This window comes from Ochotona curzoniae, unplaced genomic scaffold (genome assembly GCF_017591425.1).
Source record: "Ochotona curzoniae isolate NIBS_2020 unplaced genomic scaffold, NIBS_Ocur_1.0 scaffold_4506, whole genome shotgun sequence".
NCBI classification, from domain to species: Eukaryota; Metazoa; Chordata; class Mammalia; order Lagomorpha; family Ochotonidae; genus Ochotona; species Ochotona curzoniae.
Genome location: NW_024467119.1, coordinates 26,414,305 through 26,439,098, shown reverse-complemented (window position 1 = coordinate 26,439,098; position 24,794 = coordinate 26,414,305). Strand labels below are relative to the sequence as shown.

The 24,794-nt window shown below is 37.0% G+C and overlaps 1 protein-coding gene across 1 annotated transcript in view; it reads left to right on the top strand.

Moving 5' to 3' along the window:
- Positions 1-2,017: 2,017 nt before the first annotated feature.
- The window catches only part of PTPN13 (protein tyrosine phosphatase non-receptor type 13), a 143,456-nt gene continuing 120,679 nt past the window's right edge, over positions 2,018-24,794 (top strand). Inside the window, exon 1 of the mRNA XM_040966961.1 lies at positions 2,018-2,132. Coding sequence (XP_040822895.1) covers positions 2,018-2,132 — 115 coding nt within the window. The remainder of the gene's footprint in view (positions 2,133-24,794) is intronic.

The window sequence follows — 24,794 nt, the reverse complement described above, 5'->3', positions numbered from 1 at the left end:
TTAGACATCAGTCCCTGTGCACCCTCTGATTCCAAAGAGCACTACCAAGCCCTCCAGGGGGTTCCCTTGAAGTGTGTTTCGCAGGTTTGAGGTGGAAGGAGACCTTCTCCACTCATCCCACTTTGTAGGAGGCATGAAAATCAACACAAGTGTCTTGTGCAATCTTCTCTCCACTTTTTATGTCCTGTGTGTAGGCTTTAAAGCTGTCTAACCAGTTCTCAGACCTGCTTCTTTGGAAATTTGCTACAGGCTAGTCTTTCTTACAAGTCATGTTGATATCTGATTGCTTATAGTATCTTGATGCCTCTGATGAAATATCCAGTTTATTAACATGTGTCATGTGGGAGATAATAATTCACATCTGAGAAAAGAATGAAGATTATACCTTTTCTCTAGAGTGAATGTGCTTTCCTAAGTGTGTGAGAACTAAAAACTCTTGGTCTAGTGAGGATACCTGAGAAAATAATCTTGTTTATTATTTATAAGCTGAGTGAAACTCTTAGTTTTTTTTTTTTAATCTTTCAACGACTTCATGGGACTTATAAATAGACACCCCTCAGAAACAGACATGAAGCGTAAAATGTCATCTGAAGAGTCAAGTGAAAGAACAAGGTTTGGCCTCACTGGTAGCTGGCCTACCCTTTGTTCAGTCTTAATAAAGTGTTATAAATGTAAATCTCTATAAAATATTGGGTTTTCTTATTGGTTAATAAAGTCAACTTTTATATAAAACAAAGTTGTATAGATTAATTTTTTTAAGTTAATGAGGGACTGAACCACAGGTCAGTGTTTAACTTTTTTCTCAGTCACATTTGCTTCTGCCCACCAGTAAATAAACATTACACGTTATGCTTAAATTGGTTGGTCTGCAATAGAAATCTCAACAACCACTGTAGAAAGCCTTGGGGGGGAGGGGAGGGGAGAGGAGGAGGAGCATCAATTTAAGGATATTTACATAGGAGGATTTTGACTGGCTGTATTTCCCCTTCCAAAATAAAAGTAGAACTATTGAGCCTCTCAAAAACCTTATATTTGATCAATATATAATCTACTTGATTGGATGCCATTGGAAAAAAATTGGTCGTAGAGAAACGTTAGCACAGAGATGCTTTTCTGATCTTTTTACCCATTTAGTTTTTGTGGCATCTTAGATTATAGTAGGTATAATATCTTTCCTTACAAAGCGACCTCAAAATAGCATTTGTGTTTTTGTTGCTATTCCCATGTCACAGATGGAACATTGAAATTCAGAAGTAAAATGACTTTCCTGGGTGCAAGCGTTAAATTATCAGCAAAGCTGACTCTAGAAATAGTTCCATTTAGTACAGAGTTTACAGTTAGAGCAAATTAATTGGTGATAATAGAAGTAAATTGATGAGCGGAAGAAATTCCCTTTGTTTTATTCCCATTTTTTTTAACCTAACATGGCTGTAGGGTCTCTTTTCTGATCCTCTCTAATCTATAACTGGAATGGATATGATGAAACCTACAAATATGAAAGGCCTCTGGATGAATTTAATTGCTTTGGTATATCAGCTGCATTTTGGTGCCTCTTGGTACCTGGGTTTTGTGGCTTCTCCCATCAAGTAGCCACTACCACAGTTCTCTAGATGTGTCTGTGAGGCAGACCCCATTGATTTAGCAGAAGTGAAGAGTATCTGACCCACAGAACAGATAGGGTCTACAGAACCATTTGATCTGGCCCTGCTAAGGCAAATGCAGTTGGGCATTGAAATTTAGTAAATCGAAGGATAATCCCAAAGATTATATTAAAATAACCACATAGCCCTTGAGAGAATAAAGGCTCTCAACCCATGGCAGGGTAAATGGTTGTGTAGAAGGTTTTCTTCTCCATTTTCTATCCCCTTTAAGGAGTTAAAGATTACAGGATGACAACTAGATTGAAGGCCATAGTGAGAAATTTAGGTAGAGATAGCTGAGTCCCCCATTGTGATAGAGCTGTTGCAAGTGAAGTTAAGTTGCTGATGTAAAATGTTAATTTTGTTTCCCAGGTAATATGCACGTGTCACTAGCTGAGGCCCTGGAAGTTCGGGGCGGACCACTGCAGGAAGAAGAAATATGGGCTGTATTAAATCAGAGTGCTGAAAGTCTCCAAGAATTATTCAGAAAAGGTAAGTTGCTTATAGTATGAGTATTGGATCGCTGAAAAACTGAACAGGGGCACAGATCACATTTTAATTCAGTTCCTATGCCATTGGTAGAGCATGGAAACTGATACCTCTCTTATCTGTCAGGGTAAAAAAGCTAAGCTCTTATCAACATGACTTTGAATTCTGTTTGTGTCTGATATTGCACTGGACACTGAGAGTATAATAGTGGCCAAAACCAGAAACATTCCTTTTCTGCTTAGATCTTACAGCCCAATGTGAAAAATAGCTGTTAGTAAAATATTCCTATAGATAAATGGAAAAAATGCAAACATGACAAAAACTAAAAAGGAATTCAACCATTATGAGAATGCATAATAAGAGGACTTGATTCGGACTTGAGGAAGGAAATGAAAGCTCTCTGAATAAGTCACCTGAGCTAAGATCTTACAGAAAATTAAAAGTTAACAGATGAGAAGGAGCCAAGAAAATATCCCTGTCAGAGAGTAACATGTGCATTCTTATTACTCTAAATTGGAATAATGTAGGATGAATATGTGGTTTCCCCTTCTTTGTATGTGATCATGTGGACTGATGGTTTTGTGTTATTATAGAGCAAGAAAATTTGAAGAACACTTTCTGGTTGTCCAAAAAAAATTTTTATAACATGAAAATATTCATGAGAAAGTGATGTTTGTTATATCTGCCAAAACCAATAACTAATTAGAATGGATAAAGAAATCAAGCTTCATCTAAAGGAAAAATAAGATTTTAAATTGGGTTGAATAAGTAAATCAGGCAGATAACATGACATAAAAGATGAGGATTTGCAATGATAGTTTTTGAAGTCAGATATCCACACCAGCCACAAAATCATCACCTGAAAACTTAGAAATACACTTAGGTCCATACTAGAGACCTGCTGAATAAGGATCTCAAAAAGTAAAACCCAGTAGTCTGTGTTTCAACAAGGTCTCTAGAACATTTTAATGTATGTTAAAGTTTGAGAACCATTTATAACATAGAATTGCTACCGTGGGAAAGCCTAGAACATAGGAGAATCTAGAACACAGGAGAAGAGTGTTGAGATCAGGTGCAGGTTTGCTGTTCCTGGCATTCTCCGAGTCAGGGGTAGGAACTAGGACAAAACATTAAGACTTACTTGGGACTACTGTAATCTAAATATTTGAAAATCTTTCACTGGAATTAAGCTTAACCTGAATAAAATATATTTGTTTATTTTACCTAGCCTCACTTGCCAAAAATGTGGCTGTGTTTTAGACCTTGTTGCTTTGTGTGCTTAGCTTTAATATTTCAGAAAATTTGAAAGTACAGTCACTGCTAAGTGCATAGCAGGAAGTCATGTTGGAAGAAAAATATGTTGGTGACATTAGCCAGTTAATTAACAAGAGCCATTCAACCAGTGTATTTCAGTGACATCTCCTATTCGTGAGGTGTTGCGTGGAAGAACCAAATAGGTAGAACGTGACACTGTTGCCCCTAAGGCATTTACTCACATCAGTTGAATGAATGTCAAACATTTACCATTTCCAAACGTTGTGCCAAATGAGTGACAGAGACAATAAATACTTCAGATGTATAGAGGAGGAAGAGAGAATACCTCTTTTGATTATACTAATGGTAGGATCACTGCCCAGGTGTGATTCATAGAACATAAAGCATCTTGTATACGGGAAGTACCTACGGGTTTTTTCCTTCTTTCAAATTTCGCAACATAAATAGAGAGATTAAATAGCCACATGTTAAGTTCTTGTCCTTGAGAGGCAATCATTGCATAACACTGGCACACTAAAACAAAAAGATTTACTAGATGTGTTATAAAGTTGTGATGCAATCGTGTTGTAAATCGTGTGCCATGGAGTGGTTTCTATAAGGTGCATAGGCTCATCCCGAGTAACGTCAGTAACACAGGAGCACTGAAGTAGGCTGCTTTGGTAGTTTCATGATTACCAGTTAGAAATGTCTGCTTATTTAAAGGAAAAAAAACCCCACTTGATTTAGTTTATCCATGATCTATGATTTTTCATGTTTTTTATTTGATAACAATGTCTTCCTCCCCCCCATAAGTTCTCCTGAATTTGATAACAAACTAGAATAAAACAGTTATTAGCTTGCTTATTTGGCAATTAATGGTGGTAATCTGAGTTCTTTAGCACATATCTTTCATAAAGCTGCAAGTGCTGGGGAGGAAATGTGGTTAAAATTCAGTGATCTCCTAGAAGATGATTTCTTGTGTTTTTTTTTCTTGGCTTTGTTTTGTTTCTGTGTCTGCTATATAAATCTTCACTTTGGTTTTTGTTACTGGCTTGTAGCCTATATCATCTTGAATTTCTGTATTGCTCCTTGTGTTTATGACTACAAGCCTATAATAGAAGGCTAGAAATAAGCATTTCCACAGGAGGATTTAAAACATTTTTCAAAAAATATTATCTATTCCTTCATCTTTTTGAGCCTCCAAGAATAAAATAAGGCTTACTAAAAATATTTTATTTATTTGAAAAGCAGAGTTAGAGGGAGAAACAGAACCATTCAGTGGTTCACTACCCTAATGATTCGCAACATCCAGGCTGAATAAAGCCGTGAGCCTGAAGTCCCATCTGGGTCTCCCACTTGGATGCAGGGGCCCAAGCAATTGGACTATCTTTCACTGCTTTTCCAGGCATCAACAGGATGCTGGACTGCAGGTGGAGTAGCCAGGACTCAAACCTGCAGCTATGTGGGACACTGGTGTCACAAGAAACAGCTTCACCGAGGTCTGGGCCAGGCTATTAGGTGGGAACAGGCTTGTAAGTTGAACAGCAAGGACATGAGCCCTCATCCCTATGGGTTGCCTAATTCTCTGGTTGTGGTTTACCTAGCTATGACACCATGCCAACATCCAATTTAAAGCTTTTGAGCGTTAAAATAAAGATCTTGTGATTGTTATTGATAGGACAGTGATATTTATTCTTGATCTTATAGAAAGAGACCAGCTTCAAACATATTTCTCTTTAGAGTCAGAAAATCATGAAACTTTTAAGAAACATTAAATTCTAACTAAAATTATATACACACACACACATTTATAATCATTATTTATTTTGAGAAGAAAGGGGAACAATGTATGAGAGAAAGATACCAAGACGGAGAGCATTGCCCTTCTGCTGGTTCACTTTCCAAATGCCTGCAACAGCTGGAGCTGGGCCAACCATTAAGCCAAGAGCTAGGAACTCAGGATCAATTGAAAGCTGGGAATGCACCACTTAGCCATATCACCTGCTCTCCCCCTCAGTGAGCATCAGTAGACAAATCAGGCATAGAACTTGAACTCAGATCTGAGTACTTTGGCCTTGCATGTAGTCTTTGTGAATGTTATCTAGTCACTTGAGAAGAATATCTATTTTCTGTTTCTAGGCTATAATTTAAGTCTGTTTATGTCTGTACTTTTTAACTGGTATTTTTTGCATTTTTATAATTTTGTGTAGCTATCAAACTCTTAGGATAGTTCAGTTCTCCCCCTGTGATTATGTTTGTGATATCTTCTGTAATTGCATGTAATTTTGTGTAATATATGTAATAACTAATGACTAATATAAATAAATGGTCTGGATCTTTTATCAGTATAAAGACTATTTTACTTCTTGCTAACACTAAATTTTATCTACCCTGCTTTTGATATTGCTACCTTTGATTCTTTTTCTTTGACGTTTACATATAATTTCTCTCTTCCTTTATTTCCACCTCTTATGTATACATTAGACTGTAACTCTGACTTTTTAAATTGTAGATGTCTAGATTTGATTTTTATACCTAGGTGCTGTTCTTCAATAACTAAGTTAAAATGTGATTTTGAGATAAAATTTCTGGAGAAATTGCATTAGGAGTCTTTCTGCATTGTGAAATGTTTGGGAGGGACCAGAAGTATTTTAGATTTGGAGTTTCAACTTGTTTGCATATATATGATGAGACCAACTCCACACATAAAATTCATATATGTTTCCTATACCTTAAAAATAATTTTATGCAATATGTTTACGGCACTTGTGTTTTCACTACAAATCATCATGTGGAGTTAAGGGTGAATATTTCCATTCATTATGTCACGTTAGTATTCAAAAATTTTAAATTTTGAAGCATTTTAGATTTTGAGTATTTATTTTATCTGAAAGAGAGCTAGATCTCTTTTAGATTAAGAATATTTACTCTTTCTCTCTCTAATATACATATATTATTTGAAAGACAGTGACAAGCAGAGTCTAAAAGATCTCCCATGTACTGGTTCATTCCTCATTTGGCTGCAGTAGCTCTTTCCTCTGCTGGTTTAGTCCTCAGATAAATGCAGCAACCATCACTGGGCCAGGCCAAAGCTAAGATCTTCATCCAGGTCTCCCACATGCATGGCAGAGGCCCTTTGCTGCTGCTTTTCCCAGGCCATTATCAAGCAGTTGCATCAGAAGCAGAACAGTCAGGACTGAAACTGGCTCCACATGAGATGCCAACATTACAGAGAATAGGTTTATGCACTACACTACAAAAAAAAAAAAAGAAATTTTTAAAATACTACTTAGAAATACTTAAAATGTGAAAATTTAAAATATGGAAATTTAGGAATAAACCTAACAAAAACATATAAAAAAAAAGTGTTGAAGCTTTATATAATGCTGAGTAAAATTGAGAAGACCTAAATAAGCAGAGAGTTACGCTGTATTTCTCAGTCAGGAGACTCAACATTATTAAGATGATATTAAGATAACATTATTAACATTATTAAGATAAATTCACCTACATAGATCCAATGCATTTTGGCAGGGTTTTTGGGGAATTTTTTTGTTTTGTTTTGTTTTGTTTTGTTTTTTTTACAACTCATCTAAATCCTCAAGTTGAATTTGAAGTTCATACTGAAGCACAATGAACTTCATAGGTAGCTAAAACAACCTTAAAGAAGTTAAATAAAAGTTTAAATCTTATTATTTCCATTTTATTTGATTATTTGAAAGGCAAAGAGACATAAACAAAGATTTTCCATCTAAAAGAAACATAAGATGATAATGGGACCTCTAAATTTGGCAAGGATTTCCTAGATATGACAAAAAGTATATGATCTACAAAATGAAACAAAATATACTTCATCATAATTAAACATATTCACCTAAAATAATGAATGAAAATTATACTGATAATTTAATTCATAAAAGGTATGTACCCAGAATATATTAAAACCTTTTAAAACACAATAGCAAGAAATAGGCAACCCAGTAAGATTTGAGCACTTTACTGAAGAGGAAATTCAAATTTTAGATTTCAGTAAATTCTATGAAAAAATTAGTAGAGCTTGTGTAAGACTTGATCTCACAGTTGTCAAGAAGATACACATTAAAATAAATTACAGAGATTCTACTGCATATCTATTGCAATGTCTAAAATTAAAAAGACTGACCATACCATAATTGGCAAAGTTCAAAAGGAGTTGGAACCTTCAGGCTTTGCTGGTAAGAGTGTAAAATGATACACTTTATCTGGCAAACAGTTTCAAAAAAAGTTAAATGTAGGGAGAATCAAGATGGTGGACTAGGATAAAGATACGTTTAAACAGATGGAGAAATATTAACCAGTGTGAACCAGAGCTGGCACAATCTGGGGAAATAGGAGAGGACAGACCAACAGCAGAAAGGTACCCGGAGACTGACAGACACAGGAAAGCAGCAGACACAACAGTGTGGTGTTGCAGTGACTGATACCCCAGCTTCATTCAGTGAGTGGAGATTTGAATTGCACTGGCAGCTAAAACTACACCAGCAACCAGGTGGGAAGGGGCTTTCACCAGAGGTGCTCCGGAGGTAAACCCAGACGAAGAACTGCTCATCCTGCTGGTTTGTTTGATCTAACTAGGAGCAGAGATAGAGTTGCAGATCCCAGACGGGCACTGCAAAAACAGGATGGATTTTACAACCCAGTCCGCCACCTAGAGCCATATCAGATGCCATGTTGTTTAAGGAGGCAAGGGCTGTGGACAATACTGCACATGCGCTGAGCTGAGAGTGAAATCATTTCTAGTTCAGATAACTGCAACAACATGGCATCCTACAGGTTCCACTCAAGATAAGTCCAGATAGCCCTCAGACCTGATGGACAGCAGATCAAGAACTCCACAAGTGGCACACACACATTAAGCACCATTTTGTATAGTGTGGGAAATAGTTTAAGACTGCATAGACAACAGGAGCTGGGAATGCGCTGAGCTAGGCATTGAACTGGTCCCACAGGAAAATAATATCGACTATGGCATCTTAAGACTCAAAATAGGTCAGTGTGACCCTCAGACCTAACAGTCAACAATTTCCAGCAAGATCAGCACCAACAACAACTTAGCTATATAGGACACCTGGTGTCTCCCTAATCCTAGGCCCTACTTCAACAGGAAGGGAGAGAAAGCTTGTATAGACAACGGTGCAGCCTCAGCACAGTTTCACAGGCAGTGGAGAGTGGTGAGCCAGGAGCTGGGGCTACAGAGACCATGGTGGAAGTCTAACATAAGAACTCAGATGTGGAACTCACTGGAGGGAGTGGCACAAGAGACTGCAAACAAGGAGCCATGTACCAACTGCAATAAGTAAAATCGAATTGCAGACCTGTGGGTGACACAACTTAGAAACCTGCCCCAAGGAGAAGATTCTGCTAACCAGATGTACAATGACCAAGAACCAAAGAGACAAAGGCACAATGAATATTACTGAAGACTCTGCTGCAAAGTAGTCTTTGCCAACCTCAGAGTTACCTGAGGAAGAATTGAGAAAATGGGGATACCGAATTCAAAACACTTGTTATAAAACTTCTTATCAACAGCGAGAAGCACGTAAAGCAGGCATTCAAGGAATTTAAGGAATATGTCACACTGGAAATGAATCAAATGAAAGCTGATATATCAGAAATGAAGAATACAGTGTAATAAATTAAAAGTACAGTGGAGAGTCTCCGAAATAGAATGAAAGAAGAAGAAGAAATAATCTCAAATTTAGAAGATATTTCCTGTCACTAGAGGGAAACTTACAAAAAGCCTGAAGCATAGCAGGGTCAGGCCAAAAAGGTATTCAAGAATTGAAAGATACTATTAAGAGGCCTAATATAATAGTTATGGGAGTTCCTAAAGGTGCACAAAGAGAAGCTGGGTTTTAAAATGTATTTAATGAAATAATGAGGGAAAATTTCCCTAATCTAGAGAAAGAATCAGAAAACAATATCCAGGAGGGGTACAGAACTCCCAACAGGCTTGACCAAAAGTGGTCTTCACCATGACACATGATCATCAAGCTCTCTTCAATCAAACATAAGGAAAAGATCCTTAAATGTGCATGTGAAAAAAAATCAACTGACATATAAAGTAATGCCAGTTAAACACACAGGAGACCTTTCACAAGAAACTCTACAGGCCAGAAGAGAATGGAGTGACATATTCCAGATTCCAAAAGCAGATAATTTTGAACCAGGGTAACGTACCCAGCAAAGCTTTCCTTTGTCTTTGAAAGTGAATTAAAATTCTTCCACAGTAAAGAAAAGTTAAAAGAATATGCCTCTTCCAACCCTGCCCTACAAATGATGCTTAAAGATGTTCTCTTGACAGAGAAAAGGAATAGCGCCCACTGAAACCAAAGGCAAATGCAACAACCCAGTAAAATGACAACAGAACACTAAATCAATGAACAATCCATTGCTAAAATGACAGAATCAAATTACCAACCATTCGTATTAGCCATGAATGTAAATGGCTTAAACTCATCAATCAAACGTCATGGATTAGTAGACTGGATTAAAAAACAAAACCCATCTATTTGTTGCCTAAAGGAGACATATTTCAACAACAAAGATTAGCAGAAACTGAAATGGATTTTGATTTTTCTTGTTAGATTCACCTTTTCAAAAAATTTTCTTCTCATTAAATTCATCAGTGATTCATAGATCATACAGTAGGTTCTTGATTTTCATTTCTTCAGCGACACATTAGTCATTCAGTAGCATGTTATTTAACTTCATGGTGTCAATAATGTCTTTTTTTTCTTCTGGTTGTTGAACTTGTTTTGTGGCTTTTCATTTAAGGAGCTATATAATGACTGTAATGCAGACTATCATGTCTAGCAGCATGTAATTTAACTTCATAACATTGTAAATTTTTATTTTTCTTCCTGTTGTTGATTTTGTTTTGTGACTTTTCATTTAAGGGGATGTACAGTAATTGTGTAATGGAGACTATCATATCCCAGTGTGAAGATGCATTACAGTATGCATCTCTACTTCCAGACAAAGATGGATCCCCAATGAAGCTGTGTACTGTAACTTGACAATAGCATGCTGAACTCTCTGTCATTGTCCATACCTGCAATGATGGACATATGACTGTGTAGGAAGAACTGTACTATAGTAATGATATAGAGGAACTCAGTGAGGGGGGAGGGACTTGCGGAGAGGGAAATGGAAATCCCAGATCCTATGGAACTGTATCATAAAATGATAATAATAAAAAGAATTAAAATTTAAAAGAAAAGCAAACCAGGAGTATGAAAAAGAAGTTAAATGTACACCTGCCATATTTATAATTAAATTAAAAGTGCTTACCTTCCCAAAATAAATATACTCATGTCTATAAAATGGCTGTATGTAAAAGTTCATAGCTGATTCATTTGTTGTAGCCAACAATCAGAAACAGTTTAGATGCCTATCAACAGGTGAATGGATAAACATCTTGCAGTATATCCCTATAATGAAATACCATGAAGTCAAAAAGAGTGAATTACTGAGATGTGAAGCAAAGTAGATTAATTTTAAAATAATGACATTAAGTGAAGAAATCAGATGAAAATTTATACTAAAATTCTAAAAAAGTCTATAAACTGATTATGACAAAGATGATAGTGGTGAGGGAAGAAACAAAGCACAGGAAGCTGGGGTAAAGAAGAAAATGGGAAAACTTGGGGGTGATGGGTATATATGTTATCTTGATTGAGATAAATCATATTCATAGATCAGACATCAGATTGCACTCGTCTGGCGTGTGCAATTATTTTATTCAATTCTTCCTTAATTAATACTACAATAAAAATGAATATAAATATTTTTACATTTGTTAGTTTTTTCACATTGAGCTTTGCCATTCTTAATAATTTGAAACTGTTTTTAAGAAGAAAATGTTTTCTTATCAAATCCTTTTTAAAATCAAAAGTTCATTTATTTGCAGACCAAACAGAAAATTACCCACCTTTAAAAAACTGTCTCTAATTCCAATACTGGTTATATAGTAAGGATATCTAGTTAGTTTATTGAATCAGCATATTAAACTGACAAGTTATAAAAGAATAAAAAGAAAAGTTAAAGGCACTGTGAAAATTTATAAAGCACTTCTATAAAAGCATATAAGTGTATTCTAAATATTCTACAACAACATGTAACCATATTATAAAGAAGAGTACAGTTTATTCCTAATAGGACTTTTAAAGAGGTAATAAAGTTAAAATCATGTTGTTAGGCAGGATCCTAACCCAGTGTAACAGCTGTCCTTGCAAGAACAGGAAAGTAGGACACACACACACTGGAGAGTGTGTAAAGACAAGAGATGGCTGTCTACTAGCTAAGGAGAAAGGCCTGAAGGAACCAAGTGTAGCAATTCACAACAACAAGATATGGACTTCAGTAGAAATACATAGATTCTAAAACTACTTAGCTTATTAAAATAGAATTTTAAAACTGCTGTGAGATTCTCAATAATTGTAAAAAAATTTTTAAATTATCAAAAAGAATAACTCAATCTAGAATAGCACTGTAAAACAAAATATGTGCCATAAAGATGGAAGCCACGTTAAAAATAAAAATAGAATCATTTTTATAATTTTATTTATTCTATTAAATATTATTTCAATATGTGATCAGTATGAATAAGTTAATAAGATATTGTGTGCTCTTTGATACAAAGTCATCAAAACCACTGATAGCACATTTCAATTCAGACCACAAGTTTCATTTAAAAATTTTTTTTTAGATTTCAGAGGTCTGCATTGTGTTGAGCTTAAACTGCCGTATGTGATGCTGGCATCCCATATCAGAACACCAGTTCCAATTCTAGCTGCTCCTGTTCTAGTGTAGCTCTCTGCTAATGCGTCTGGCAAAGCAGTAGGGGATGACCCATGTACTTAAGCTCCTGCCACCCAAATGGGGGCTCCAGATAGAGTTCCAGGGTCCTGTGCTGTTGTAGACATTTGGAGAGTGAACCAGTCAGTGGATGGAAAGGTGTTTCTTTCAGTCTGTCACTTTTCCTTTCAAATAAATAAATTTCTAAAAGAATATCTAAATTTCATAAAATGCACTGTTGAAAAACGTGCATTTGCATGCCTTAGTTCTTTTAAAAAACTGAAATTTCCCAATACTGCTTAAGTATTCGTTTTAAAAATAAATGAAAAGTTTTCTTCCTAATTTGCTATGGATATATTGCAAGTTTTTAAAAGTCATATGTAGCTAATTGGTATTGTTTTGGAGAATACAGATAGAGTTTGATACCTTGCTAAACTGTGGTTCAAAGTTAAAGTCAAAACAAAAATATTCCCATATGTAATCAGAGAGTACTTACTGTCAACAAACTCTCAGTGGAGAATTTACTAAAATATGTTCAGGAAGGAGATATAAACCAGAAGGAAGGAAAAAGTTTCAAGAAAGAATGATAATGAAAAATTAAGTGTCTAAACAATCACTAACTATATAACACATCAATAAGCCCCTTTGCTTGTAAATCTGTATTATGGGGGAGAATAAATAAATCTTTATGTTTAAAAAAGTTTTAAAAAGTGTCAAAGTCTGGTATGAATGATAGGAGTTAAAGCAATGCAAGAGTTGGATTCTGTTCATGAAGATGATAGAATATCATTGTATATCATTTGAGTCTGTGTAAGTCAAATACCGTGAAGAATCGTGAGGATAATCACAAAACAGAAAGAAAATATCAAATTTGCAATCTGATCAGACCAGGAGAGAATAATACAATCCCTAACTAGGAAGGGAAACAATGTGCAACTTGACTTTGTGAGTTTTTGCCAAGACTTTATAGGAAATATAAAAAGTTCTTATTTATTAAGTCTTTGAAGTAAACTTTGGTGTGCAGCTTTTAAAATGCTAGATTCTAACTATTCCTGTTCTATTACATTCCTCATTATCTACAGTCAAAACTGTTGATTAAGAGGGCGTATCAGTTGTCTTCGACATGTTGCATCTTGTTGTGCATTTGTAAGTTCAGAATTAATAGGTCCTTCAAGTTAAATGTGTTTGAACTAGATAAATTACTTCAGATGTTCCTTGGAAGCAAACTATAAAGCATGAAGATAAATTTAATATCTAGCATTCTGAAAATTAATAATGTCGGTTATTTGACAAGTGTATGAATCACTTGGAGTAAACCATGCTCTTTTTTACAAATATATTCAGTTTAGACATCTGTAGACCATTTTACTCTCAAAATTAATTTGAAATTATTTTGAATTTGTATGTTCTAAACAGACATTAAGGTACATGTATTTAGAGGGGACAGTTGCTACAAGTCACTTCTCTGATCTCATCCTTGATGATAAATGTAATTTTTAAAAGGGATATTATCATTCTTAGTTTCTTTTCTCAAGTATGGATGGATATTAAACTGGAGCTTAATACTTTGTGCCATTTGATAACAAATGGATTTTTCTTTTGCTCTCTTGGGATGCTATGTATTATAGTTAGCACTTTATAACAAGTACATACTATTTATTTATTTTTTTGCATGAAATAGCTTACCATCCAAGCAATCCTCCCTTCCTCCCTTCTATTTGAAAAGCAAGGAGGTAATACCAAAGCAATGACAGAGATTGTCTAATGATTTTGTTTTTGTATTTGGAGTTATGTGCTCATATAACAAAGCTAGTTCCTTGCTGAAATATTTTATATATTTAATATAATATAAAATAATATATACATTATTCCCTTCTGAAAACTAAAAATATATGCTAATGTTTATTGATCTTTTCATCCAGTTCTCAAAACAATGAAATAAATATCAGTTCCCCTTAGTATTGTTGGCTTTTTTGCTTTTGTGTAAATACCGGATTCATGAAGGCATAACGAAGTGACTGCTTTCATATCCTTCTACTTCTGTAGAATATCCCTCTGTTCTGTGCAGATCACACTGGTGGAAGAACAGGATCTCTGTTCCTTTGAAGGTTTGTACTTGATAAAAACAATATTAAAAAACCCTGTTGCATTATAGAAGACTTTCATCATAACATTTATTTCTTTTGCTAATTATCTTATCAGTTATTTTTGTCTGGAAAAATGCAAGATGGCAACTGAAATGTTAGGATGGTAGCGGAAATACAGTACTTCCTTCCAAAACTCTGTAGACAAAACTGAGCTGCCATAAAATCATATTTTTAAATAGACTTGGTTATTCATGAGTGACATTTTTATAGCTGCCTAAATAGAATTGTCAAGCAAGATACAATTGTTGTGGTTTTAGAAAGAAACCACATTGAGCCCAGCATCATGAAGAAGTATGATAAGCCATCTGTGAGGCAAGCATCCCTTATGACTTTTGCTGCCATATAGAGAATAAGCCAGTAGATGGGAGGTCTCCCTCTCTCTCTTTGTCTCCCTTTGTAGCTCTGCAATTCTGCCTTTCAAATAAATGAATTAAAATATTTTAAAATTAAAAAAGAATAAAATGAAGCCATATTTAAGCAAACTGTTTAGACATCTGTAGACCATTTTACGTATATAATGGATAGTTTTACTCTCAAAATTCAAATGTTCCCAGAGAAATAAAAATTGAGAGAAATTCTAAAGCCTTTAAATATACTATTTGTGTACTTAACGACTCATTTTTATTTTATGTCACTTATTTGAAAAGCAGAATAATGAGCTAGTGCAGGCCTAGCATAGTAATCCTCCACCTGTTTGTTTCCAAAAGTTCTATTTCTGCTTCCTGTATGTGGGAGAAGGAGGAACTTAAGAGGATAAGCAATACCCAGCCTTCCGACTGCTCCAGTACCCAGGGTTGGGGAATGCCATGCCATATCAACCCATGGACCCCAAAACAGCAAATGCTCCAAGGGTTCTGCCCAAGTGGTTTCACCAGTTTTGAAATGCCATCAGTCCCGCTGATCCTAGAGTGTAAAGCCCCTTCCAATGTCCTTTTGTTTACATAGTTGAAACTTAGAATCTCACAGATATTTGCTGTCATAGTTTGAGTGGGGTAGTTGTTCTGTCCTCCTTCCTCAGAAGTCTTCTGCAGGCCCCGATGGGCTGCCATATCATCTTGGCCAGATATCCACTGCTCCATCTATTCCACTGAGGAGGCCCAGCTCTGACACATGAGTTCCATCGTCAGACCACCAATCCTAGATGTGAGACCCAGGCCCCCATATTCTCCAACCTGTGCCATCACCAAATCCCTGCAAGCCCACAAACCAAATCTCCACAAACTTGCCCCTGGGCAGCCAGTGAGTTTTCCCCAGTGCCATTGGCGCCCTGAGTGCCATATTTTGGGGGTAACATGTCCTGAAATCCATTAATGGAAAGGGAAATTGATTTCTAAAAATCAGTGGTATCCTCAGTTTTGGAGCCATGTACTCAGATTTCTTTTTATAACTAGAGAAGAGTTATTTAGATAGCTCATTTCTAATCTAAAATTATTTCTGATGGTTATTTTGCTTCTCTAATACAATTGTTTTAATGACTTGGATAAAAATCATTACTGTGACATCATGTCTTGTAAAATATCTTATTTCTAGCTCTATGTCTTCAGAAGAAATTTTAAAGCACCAGAGAAGGATAGGAATCACTAATACTATCTTATATTGTATTTAACGTGGGTTATTTGACTTACAAGTGGTACAGAATGAGAAACAACTTAATGGAGCTGCAGCACCATTTTAGCGCCCTAAGAAGGGCAGTCACTTGCACTTGTCTGTGAGTAGGGTAGGTTGGTATGTACGTCTGAAACACCAGGAAACGTTTTTAAAAACTGTGCAGAATCCTGTACCACAGTTCTAGAATTTACACAAAAATTTTTACTGGTTTAAGCAATGGAAGACCTGTTAATTTCTTCATTGCACCAAATTGCTAAAATCAAATGCTTTATAAATAGATTTGCTCCAATAAACTCAGATGAACAAAACTGGCAAACTGACAGTTACTTTTAATCACATTTGAAAATGTAATGAAAAGGGAGTAGGTAATAAAAACACTTAAAGCATTACTCTGTGAATATTTCAGAGTTCTGTGAATAATTTCAAAATGTATTTGAAAGTTGAAAGAAAAGTTTGTTGGCTTTCATAATCGAACTCCACAGTAACCTTTGTTGTGTATGTGACCAGCAGAGACTAAATTCATGAGTTACTGTGATAAGAAAGGCAAGATTGTGGGTTATTTGGTCTAGAATTGAAATTATGAGCAAATCCATTTTTCCAATGTTTCAAATATGTTAATGAATGCCACTGTGCTTGATCGTCAGGAAATTCGTAGTTTCTAGCCTTAAACAACTTAGATTCCAGAAGAAATTTGTGAAACCAGTATCCCAAAAAGCATTGTGTTTAATATTTTAGGATATAACTTGAAGGAGTAGTTTGTATTGATAATGTGATGGATGAACAAGGTTGATGGATGAACAAGTCAAGGAAGAAAGAATACAAGAGGACCAAGTTGTATGTAAAGGAATACAATACGATAAGGAAGGAGGAGACAAAAGCTGGACCTGACACAGTTGTGCAGTGGGTTAAGTCACAACCTGTAAAGCCAGCGTCCCCTATCAGAGCCCTGGTACAAGTCTTGCTTGTTCCACTGCCAAACCATCTCTTTGCTAATGTGCCTGACAAAGCAACAGAATGTGGCCCAAGTACTTGAGCCTGTGCCTCCTAAATGGGAGACACAGATGGGGTTCTTGGCTCTTGGCTCTGGTCTGGCCCAGTCCCAGCTGCTGGAGCCATATTTAGGGTATGAATCAGTACATAGGAGATTTCTTTCTGTCTGTCTCTCCCTCTTGAACTATGTCTTTCAAGTAAATAATCTGTTCTTTCTTTGATGCTCTTTGAATTAAATGAGCAAAGAAGCTTGCTGAAATAGAAGCCAAATTCTCAGGAAAAATTTTTCCCTAATCCACACTATCCAACTATTTAAGCCCTATTACTTCTGATAATAATAACCAATTTGGTTATACTGGTGTAGGTTGCCTATGTATATCATTTGCTAATCTCAGATCTCATTAGTGTTTTATTACCAAATTGCATAGTTCTGGAATTACCTCAAGAATCTTGCACATAATAACAAAGCAAAGCAAAATAGTAGGAGCCTAATTGATCAGAAGCCATCTCAAGATTCCAGTGGTTATGGTTTGGACAAGCAGCTTGCTTTTGTCTGGTCTTTCCAAACAACCAGTTTTTAAGGTGGCTAAATGTCCTCATCAAGGAATAGATGCCAATCTTAGAGCATGGCAGGCTGAGCCTCCACCTGCAACATATGCATCCCAATTTGACACTGATTTGAGTTCTGGCTGCTGCATTTCCTATCCAGCTCCATGCTAATGGCCTGGAAAAGTAGCAGAGGATGACCCAATTGACTGAACCTCTGCCACCTATGTGAGATACTCAGAAGCTCTTGGCTCCCACCTTTGGACCAGCCCAGTTCTGTCTGTTCTGGTCATTTGGGGAGTGAGCCAGTGGATGAAAGATCTTTCATCTCTCCCTCTCTCTTTATAACTTGCTTTTCAAATAAAACAACAAATAAATCTTTAAAAATTTTTTTTATTTTTGAAGGAGAATCAAGATATGAATAAGATGAGGATACATTTAAACAGAGAAACATTAGCCAGGGTGAAGCAGAGAGTGCACATTCCAGGAAATAGGAGAGAACAGAACAACGGAGGAGAGGCACCTGGAGACTGATGGATACAAGAAAGCAGCAGAAATAATGGGATAGTGTTGCAGTGATGAGACATTCCAGCGGCATTCAGCCAGCAGTGAATCTGAACTGCACAAGAAGCCAAAACTCCACCAGCAACCAGATGGGAAGGAAAGTTCGCAGGGAACTTGGGAGGTGAACCCAGACAAAGAACTGCTCGTCTTGCAGAAACAGAGGCAGAGTAGCAGATCCCAAACAGGCATTGTAGGAACAGGGTGGATTTCACAGTGCAAACCCCCCAGTTGATCCAATTTGAATACCATCTTGTGTAGTGAGGTAAAGGCTAAGGGACAGGATTACTAATGTACTAAGCTAGGAGCGAACTAATTTTGGACTCAGTAAATTGCAGTGATGTGGCATCCTACAGGTTCCACCAAAAATAGGTCCAGGTAGCCCCCAGACCTGATGGACAGCAGATCAAGAACTCCACAAGTGACACACACATTAAGCACCATTTTGTATAGTGTGGGAAATAGTTTAAGACTGCATAGACAACACTGAGCTGCGCATGTGCTGAGCTGGGAGCAAACTCCCTGTGCTCAGTACGGTGCACTAGTTCCACAGGAAAATAATACTGACTTTGACATCTTATGACTCAAAATAGGTCAGTGTGACCCTCAGACCTAATGGCCAACAGCTTCCAGCAAGATCAGCACCACCAACAACTTAGCTATATAGGACACCTGGTGTCTCCCTAATCCTAAGCCCTACTTCAACAGGAAGGGAGAGAAAGCTTGTATAGACAACGGTGCAGCCTCAGCACAGTTTCACAGGCAGTGGAGAGTGATGAGCCAGGAGCTGGGGCTACAGAGACCATGGTGGAAGTCTAACATAAGAACTCAGATGTGGAACTCACTGGAGGGAGTGGCATAAGAGACTGCAAACAAGGAGCCATGTACCAACTGCAATAAATAAAATTGCATTGTAGGCCTGTGGGTGACACAACTTAGAAACCTGCCCCAAGAAGAATCTGCTAGCCAGAAGCACAATGACCAGGAACCAAAGAAGAGACAAAGGCACAATGAATATTACTGAAGACTCTGCTGCAAAGAGTAGTCTTTGCCAACCTCAGAGTTACCTGAGGAAGACATTCAGAAAATGGGGGATAGATACCGAATTCAGAAAACTCTTTACAAAGCTTCTTATCAACAACAAGAAACACATGCAGGAATTCAAGGAATATGTCACACAGGCAACAGCAACTGAAAAAAATCAAGATGGATTGTTGGAAATGAAGGATGCAATAGAGCAAATTAAAACTTAAGTGGAGGGCCCGGCACAGTGTCCTAGCAGCCAGGATCCCATATGGGCACCAGTTCTAATCCCAGCAGCCCCACTTCCCATCCAGCTTCGTGTCTGTGGCCTGGGAAAGCAGTGGAGGATGGCCCAAAGCCTTGGGACCCTGTGCCTGTGTGGGAGACCTGGAGGAGGTTCTGGGCTCCTGACTTTGGATCCGCACAGCACCGGCTGTTGCAGTCACTTGGGGATAAAAGATCTTCCTCTCTTTCTCCTCCTCTCTGTATATCTGGATTTCCAATAAAAATAATATAGATCTTATAAAAAAACTTGAGTGGAAAGTCACAATAATAGAATGAAGGAGGCAGAAGAAAGTATCTCAGAATTGGAAGATATTTGTCATAATGGGAATCAAGAAGCTTTAAGCAGAGCTGTGTCAAGCAAAAAAAAAAAAAAGTATTCAAGAACTGAAAGACACGATTAAAAGGCCAAATGTAAGCGTTATTGGAGTCCCAGAAGGTGCAGAAAGAGAAGCTGGGTTTAAAATGTTTTGAATGAAATAATAAAGGAAAATTTCCCTAATCTGTAGAAAGAATTGGGGAACTATATCCAGGAGAGCACAGAACTCGCAACAAGGTTGACCAAAAGCAGTCTTCATCACGACATATGATCGTCAAGCTCTCTTTAATCAAACATAAGGAAAAGATCCTTAAATGTGCACATGAAAAAAGTCAATTGACATATAGAGGAATGCCAATTAAACTCACAGGAGACCTCTCCCAGAAAACTCTACAGGCCAAAAGAGAATGGAGTGACATATTCCAGATTCTAACAGCAAAAAATTGTCAGCCCAGGAGGACTTCCCCAGCAAAGCTTTCCTTTGTCTTTGAAAATGAAATAAAAATCTTCTACAGTAAAGAAAAGTTAAAACAATACGCCTCTTCCAAACCAGGAAGATGGAAGATCTCTCTGTCACTCCTTCTCTCTGCAAATCTGCCTTTCAAATAAATAATAATGATAATTAATAAATCTTTTTAAAATTTTTTGTTTCCATCAGGCACAGAGAAGCTGACTTAAGAACATAGTGTAAGCTGTACATATCAAATCCAGGATTTGAGCCTAGGAATTGTGACCCCTATTCTGTTCTGTTTGCATAATTAAATCAGGCTACATACTACATTAATGAAGTCAGATATTAAAAAGAATGAAAAATTAACAATTTCTCTGCTGTTCTCCAGAACTCCTAGGTGTGTTTAGGGATTTAGGTGATTAGTGAGCTCTGGAACTTAACATACAAAAGTTTAAGCTCTGGAGGATCAAAGGCTCACGGGAGTTTATTAACTGTTATTGAGTGGTTGGCCATAGAACAAATACTTGCATGATATAAAATGTATAATTTATGTTAGTACATATCTCAATTTCAGTCATTTGTACAATTTTATTTTCAAAAACATGTTTTCTATGTTTTATACTAGAGGAACTGAGGTTTTTGAAAGCAACAGCAAAACAATCAATACAGTTTCTATTAGAGGACTACTTAATAGTTTGTACTGTAAGTTCCAATGAACCTTAAATAATATATTACAGAATTTTATCAAGAAAATGTTTAAAATACAGCTGAATTAATCTAAATCATTTTTTGCTGATTTGTTTACTAAGCTATGCCAAATGATTGATTCAACTGTGTGTGTGTGTGTGTCTGTCTGTCTGTCTGTCTGTCTGTCTATCTGTCTATAGAGGGAGAAACATACATAGACACACAGGAATGTATTTACATATAAATTGAATTTTTGAGAGAACTGTAATGCAGCATCAAGTCCTTCAGAGTTTAAAACATTGCCCTTGCAGCCAGTGTTGGAGCATAGTAAGTTGGGCCACAGCCTGCAGCATCAACATCCCATATAGACATTGGTTCAAGTCCTTCTTGCTCCACTTCTGATCTGTCTCTGTGATAATGTGGCTAGGAAAGCAGCAGAATATGGCCCTGTTCGTGAGCTTCTGCCACTCACTGGGGAGATCCAGAAGACGTCCTGGCTCCTGGCTTCCTTGCCCAGCCCTGGTAATTGCAACCATTTAGCAGATGAAATATCTCTGTAGCTCTGCCTTTCAAATAAATAAAGGAAATTTTAAAAGAACAATAGCCACCATGTCTGTCCAGCACCCTGATATATAAAACAGGAAAACTACAATTTCTTCTGCTTGAAAAGGCAAAGGGATTTTTCAGGTCTAAACAATGTCAATGCTGGTTAACTTTTCAAGATGATTTTCTAATATTCTTAAAATGCTTGTTATCCATTTATGATCATTTCTCTGATTTTTAGTGCTGTAAGAGACAGTTTTAAAACGACAGGAATAATCAGAAGGAAATGGCAATAACTCTCAGGAGGGAAAAAAAAATGTATGAATATGAAGTGACCCGTGAGTCTTAGTTTAAGAGAACCATGGAAGAGCTCAGATATTTCTTTGCATCCCAAATTTCTGCTTATTTCTAACTTTGTCTCTAGCTTCATGACATTCTGTTTAACTTCTTCTGTGGAAGAAGTGGAATGTTGGTAAAAGTCTATAAATAGAGCAATTTGGCTACTGAAACTAGTTCGTATCAGATTTGCTCTTTCATAACAGCGGTCTTAAGTACAATCAGTGCACAACTGACATAACACAAAATTACAAGCTTCCAGGATCTCATTTAAAAATATTCTTTTGTGAGCACCCTTTGAAGAATTTCAAATACATTTGCTCTAAATTCCTTCCTTTTAGTTGGACAAGGAGAGTGAATTAAAGGCTGATTATAGCCACAACTCTCCATTCCTCATTATAGGTTTGCATAACCCTTTGCAATTATTTTAAAATATACTTGTGGTTTGACTGTGTTTTCTCAAGGATCCAGTATTTAACTATAATGTGTGTATTTTGGGAAGTTGACAGTGGTGTAGTTTGTTGTTACAGTTGCTTTAGCTGTATTACAAGACACTTGAAAATCTCACTTGAAAATATTTGTGATGTTTCTGTGTGTTTTTTAACAAGCAAAGTATGACTCACCTCGGTATTTCTGTTTCTCATTGTGATCCCCCACAATTCTTCTGCCTAAAAACCTCACTGTTCCTGTGTGTACTTAATAATTTTATGACCACATGCCTTTGTCTTGGCTGTTTCTTCTTTTTGGAAATCTACCATTAGCCCTGGTCAAGTCTCGGCAATTTTAAAAGGGCACACATTAAAAAAGGACATTAATTTTCTCTTCATTGTAGTTTAAATGAACTTATTGTCATTGATGCTCCCTCTTGTATCTGTTTCCTTGCTACTTTGTATTTCCCATATTTCATTTCCCAAATAGTGCCAAATTCACAGATGACTTGTAGTGTTGGGGAAATTGTAGTAGTTTATTTAGTGTGTAAAATCATTACATATCTTAAATGTTCAGTGAAAACTGATTGAGTAAGGCAAAAATTGAAATATACTGTTCTTGCCAGAATAATAATACTTTTACTGATCTTGGTTGTTCTAGAACATTGATAACAGAAATGGTGAGCAGTTTTGGGTTGCTTTCATCATTAATGGTTTCCAGTTGGTGCTGCCATGTTGGGAAGAGGTCAGGGTCTGCCTGTTGCTGAAGGGGAAAGAGGAGGAGGAAAATAGCTAGCACTTTTCTAGACAGGGTAGACACCAGGATCCAGGATGGCAGAAGAGGACATAGTATTTGGGTTCCATGTGACATTCAGGTTCTTGGGTCAGATGTGGTTACCCAATAATTTAAACATTCAAAATGGTAGCAGGCATGTCAGAAGTGGTCATTTTGTTCCTCATATAGAGCTGTCAGGAGTTAATCATGAGACTTAAAATTTCAGCCTCCTGGTATCTTCTGCTCAGTACTAGGGAACTGGATGGAAAGGCTTAATTAAGATAATGGGATGTAAATTGATGATGCTGAGAGAAACGAGTAACAGGGGGAGAATACAGTAACATGCTTATCTATGTGCCCAACAAAGAGATTGGGAAAGAACTGTCAGTCTTTTTTAAAGACTTTATTTATTTTATTTGAAAGTCAGAGTTAAACAAAGAAGGAGAGAAAGCTCCTGCATGCACTGGTTTACTCCCTAAATGGCTGCAAAGCCAGAGCTGGGCCTGTCTGAAGCCAGGAGCCTTTTCCAGGTCTCCCACATAGGTGCAGGGCCCCAAGGCCTTGAATCACCTTCTGCTGCCTTCCCAGGCCACTAGCAGGGAGCTGGATCAGAGTTGGAGCAGCTGAAATTCCAATCACCACCCATATGGGATGCTGTTGCTGTAGGTGGAAGATTAGTTGGCTATGCCACCACACTAGACCCAAATTTGTCCATCTTAATATTTAAATACCCCAAATGTCATTTCTTAAGTCATTTTTTGTGGTTATCAAGTCTTACATTTTTGTAAAAATTTATTTTTATTTGAAAGGCAGAGCTACAGAAACAGTGGAGATAAAGAGAGATCTTCCATCCATTGGTTTACTCCCCAAATGGCTATAGCAGCTGGGGTTGAGCTGTTCAGGAACCAGGATTGTCTTCTGGGTCTCCAACCTGCGTACAGGGGCCCAAGGATGTGAGCCATCTTCCACTGCTTTCCCAGGCCACAAGTAAGGAACTGAACCAAAAGAGAATCAGCTGGGACTAGAACTGGTGCCAATATGGGATGTTGGTACCACAGGAGTAAACTTAACTTGTTATGGCATGGCACTGGTCCCCCAAGTCATGTTTTTTAAAGATTATTTGTTTGAAAGGAGTTATTTTTATATGTGTTTGTGTGTATAGAGAGAGATGTGTATGCACTTTGGGAGATACTTAAAGACAACACAATATAAATATAAATAATATAAATAATAAATATAAATAATATAAACACACACACACAGAGCAAGAGACAGATTGTTCATCTGCTAGGCCCTCCCCAAATACCTGCAGTGGCTGGAGCTGTACCAGCCCAAGTCCAGAAGGCAGGAACTTCATGGGAGTCTCCCACATGGGTTGCAGAAGTTTAAACACTTGAACCATCTTCTGTTGCTTTCTCAGGTGCATTACTAGGGAGCTGGATCAGGAGTGGAATGCCAGGACAGAAACCGGTGCCCATACAGGATACTGTCATTGTAGGCAGCAGTTTCATGCACTGTACCACAGTGCCAGCTCCAAGTGGTCAAATTTTAAATTGTCTTAGACAGATGTCTCCCAAGGTGTATCTTCAATTCTAATTTTATTTTCCATACTCCAGGTCCACTTCCTATTTGTTATATCTATTTGAATATCTGATCTACCTTAAGTGTAATTGTTCCTAAATTGAAGTTCTAAATATTGTCACTCCCTCCCAGCTTCCACCTCAGCACCTTGTGCTGTCTGTGGCCTTCTGCAGCTTAGTTGATGACACACATTATTCTGATTACTCAGATTACAACCTTGGTATCCCCCAGATTCTTGCCTTTCTCTCATCCCATAGCCAGTCTGTCAGGAAGTTGTGTTATCAGTACCTCTAAAA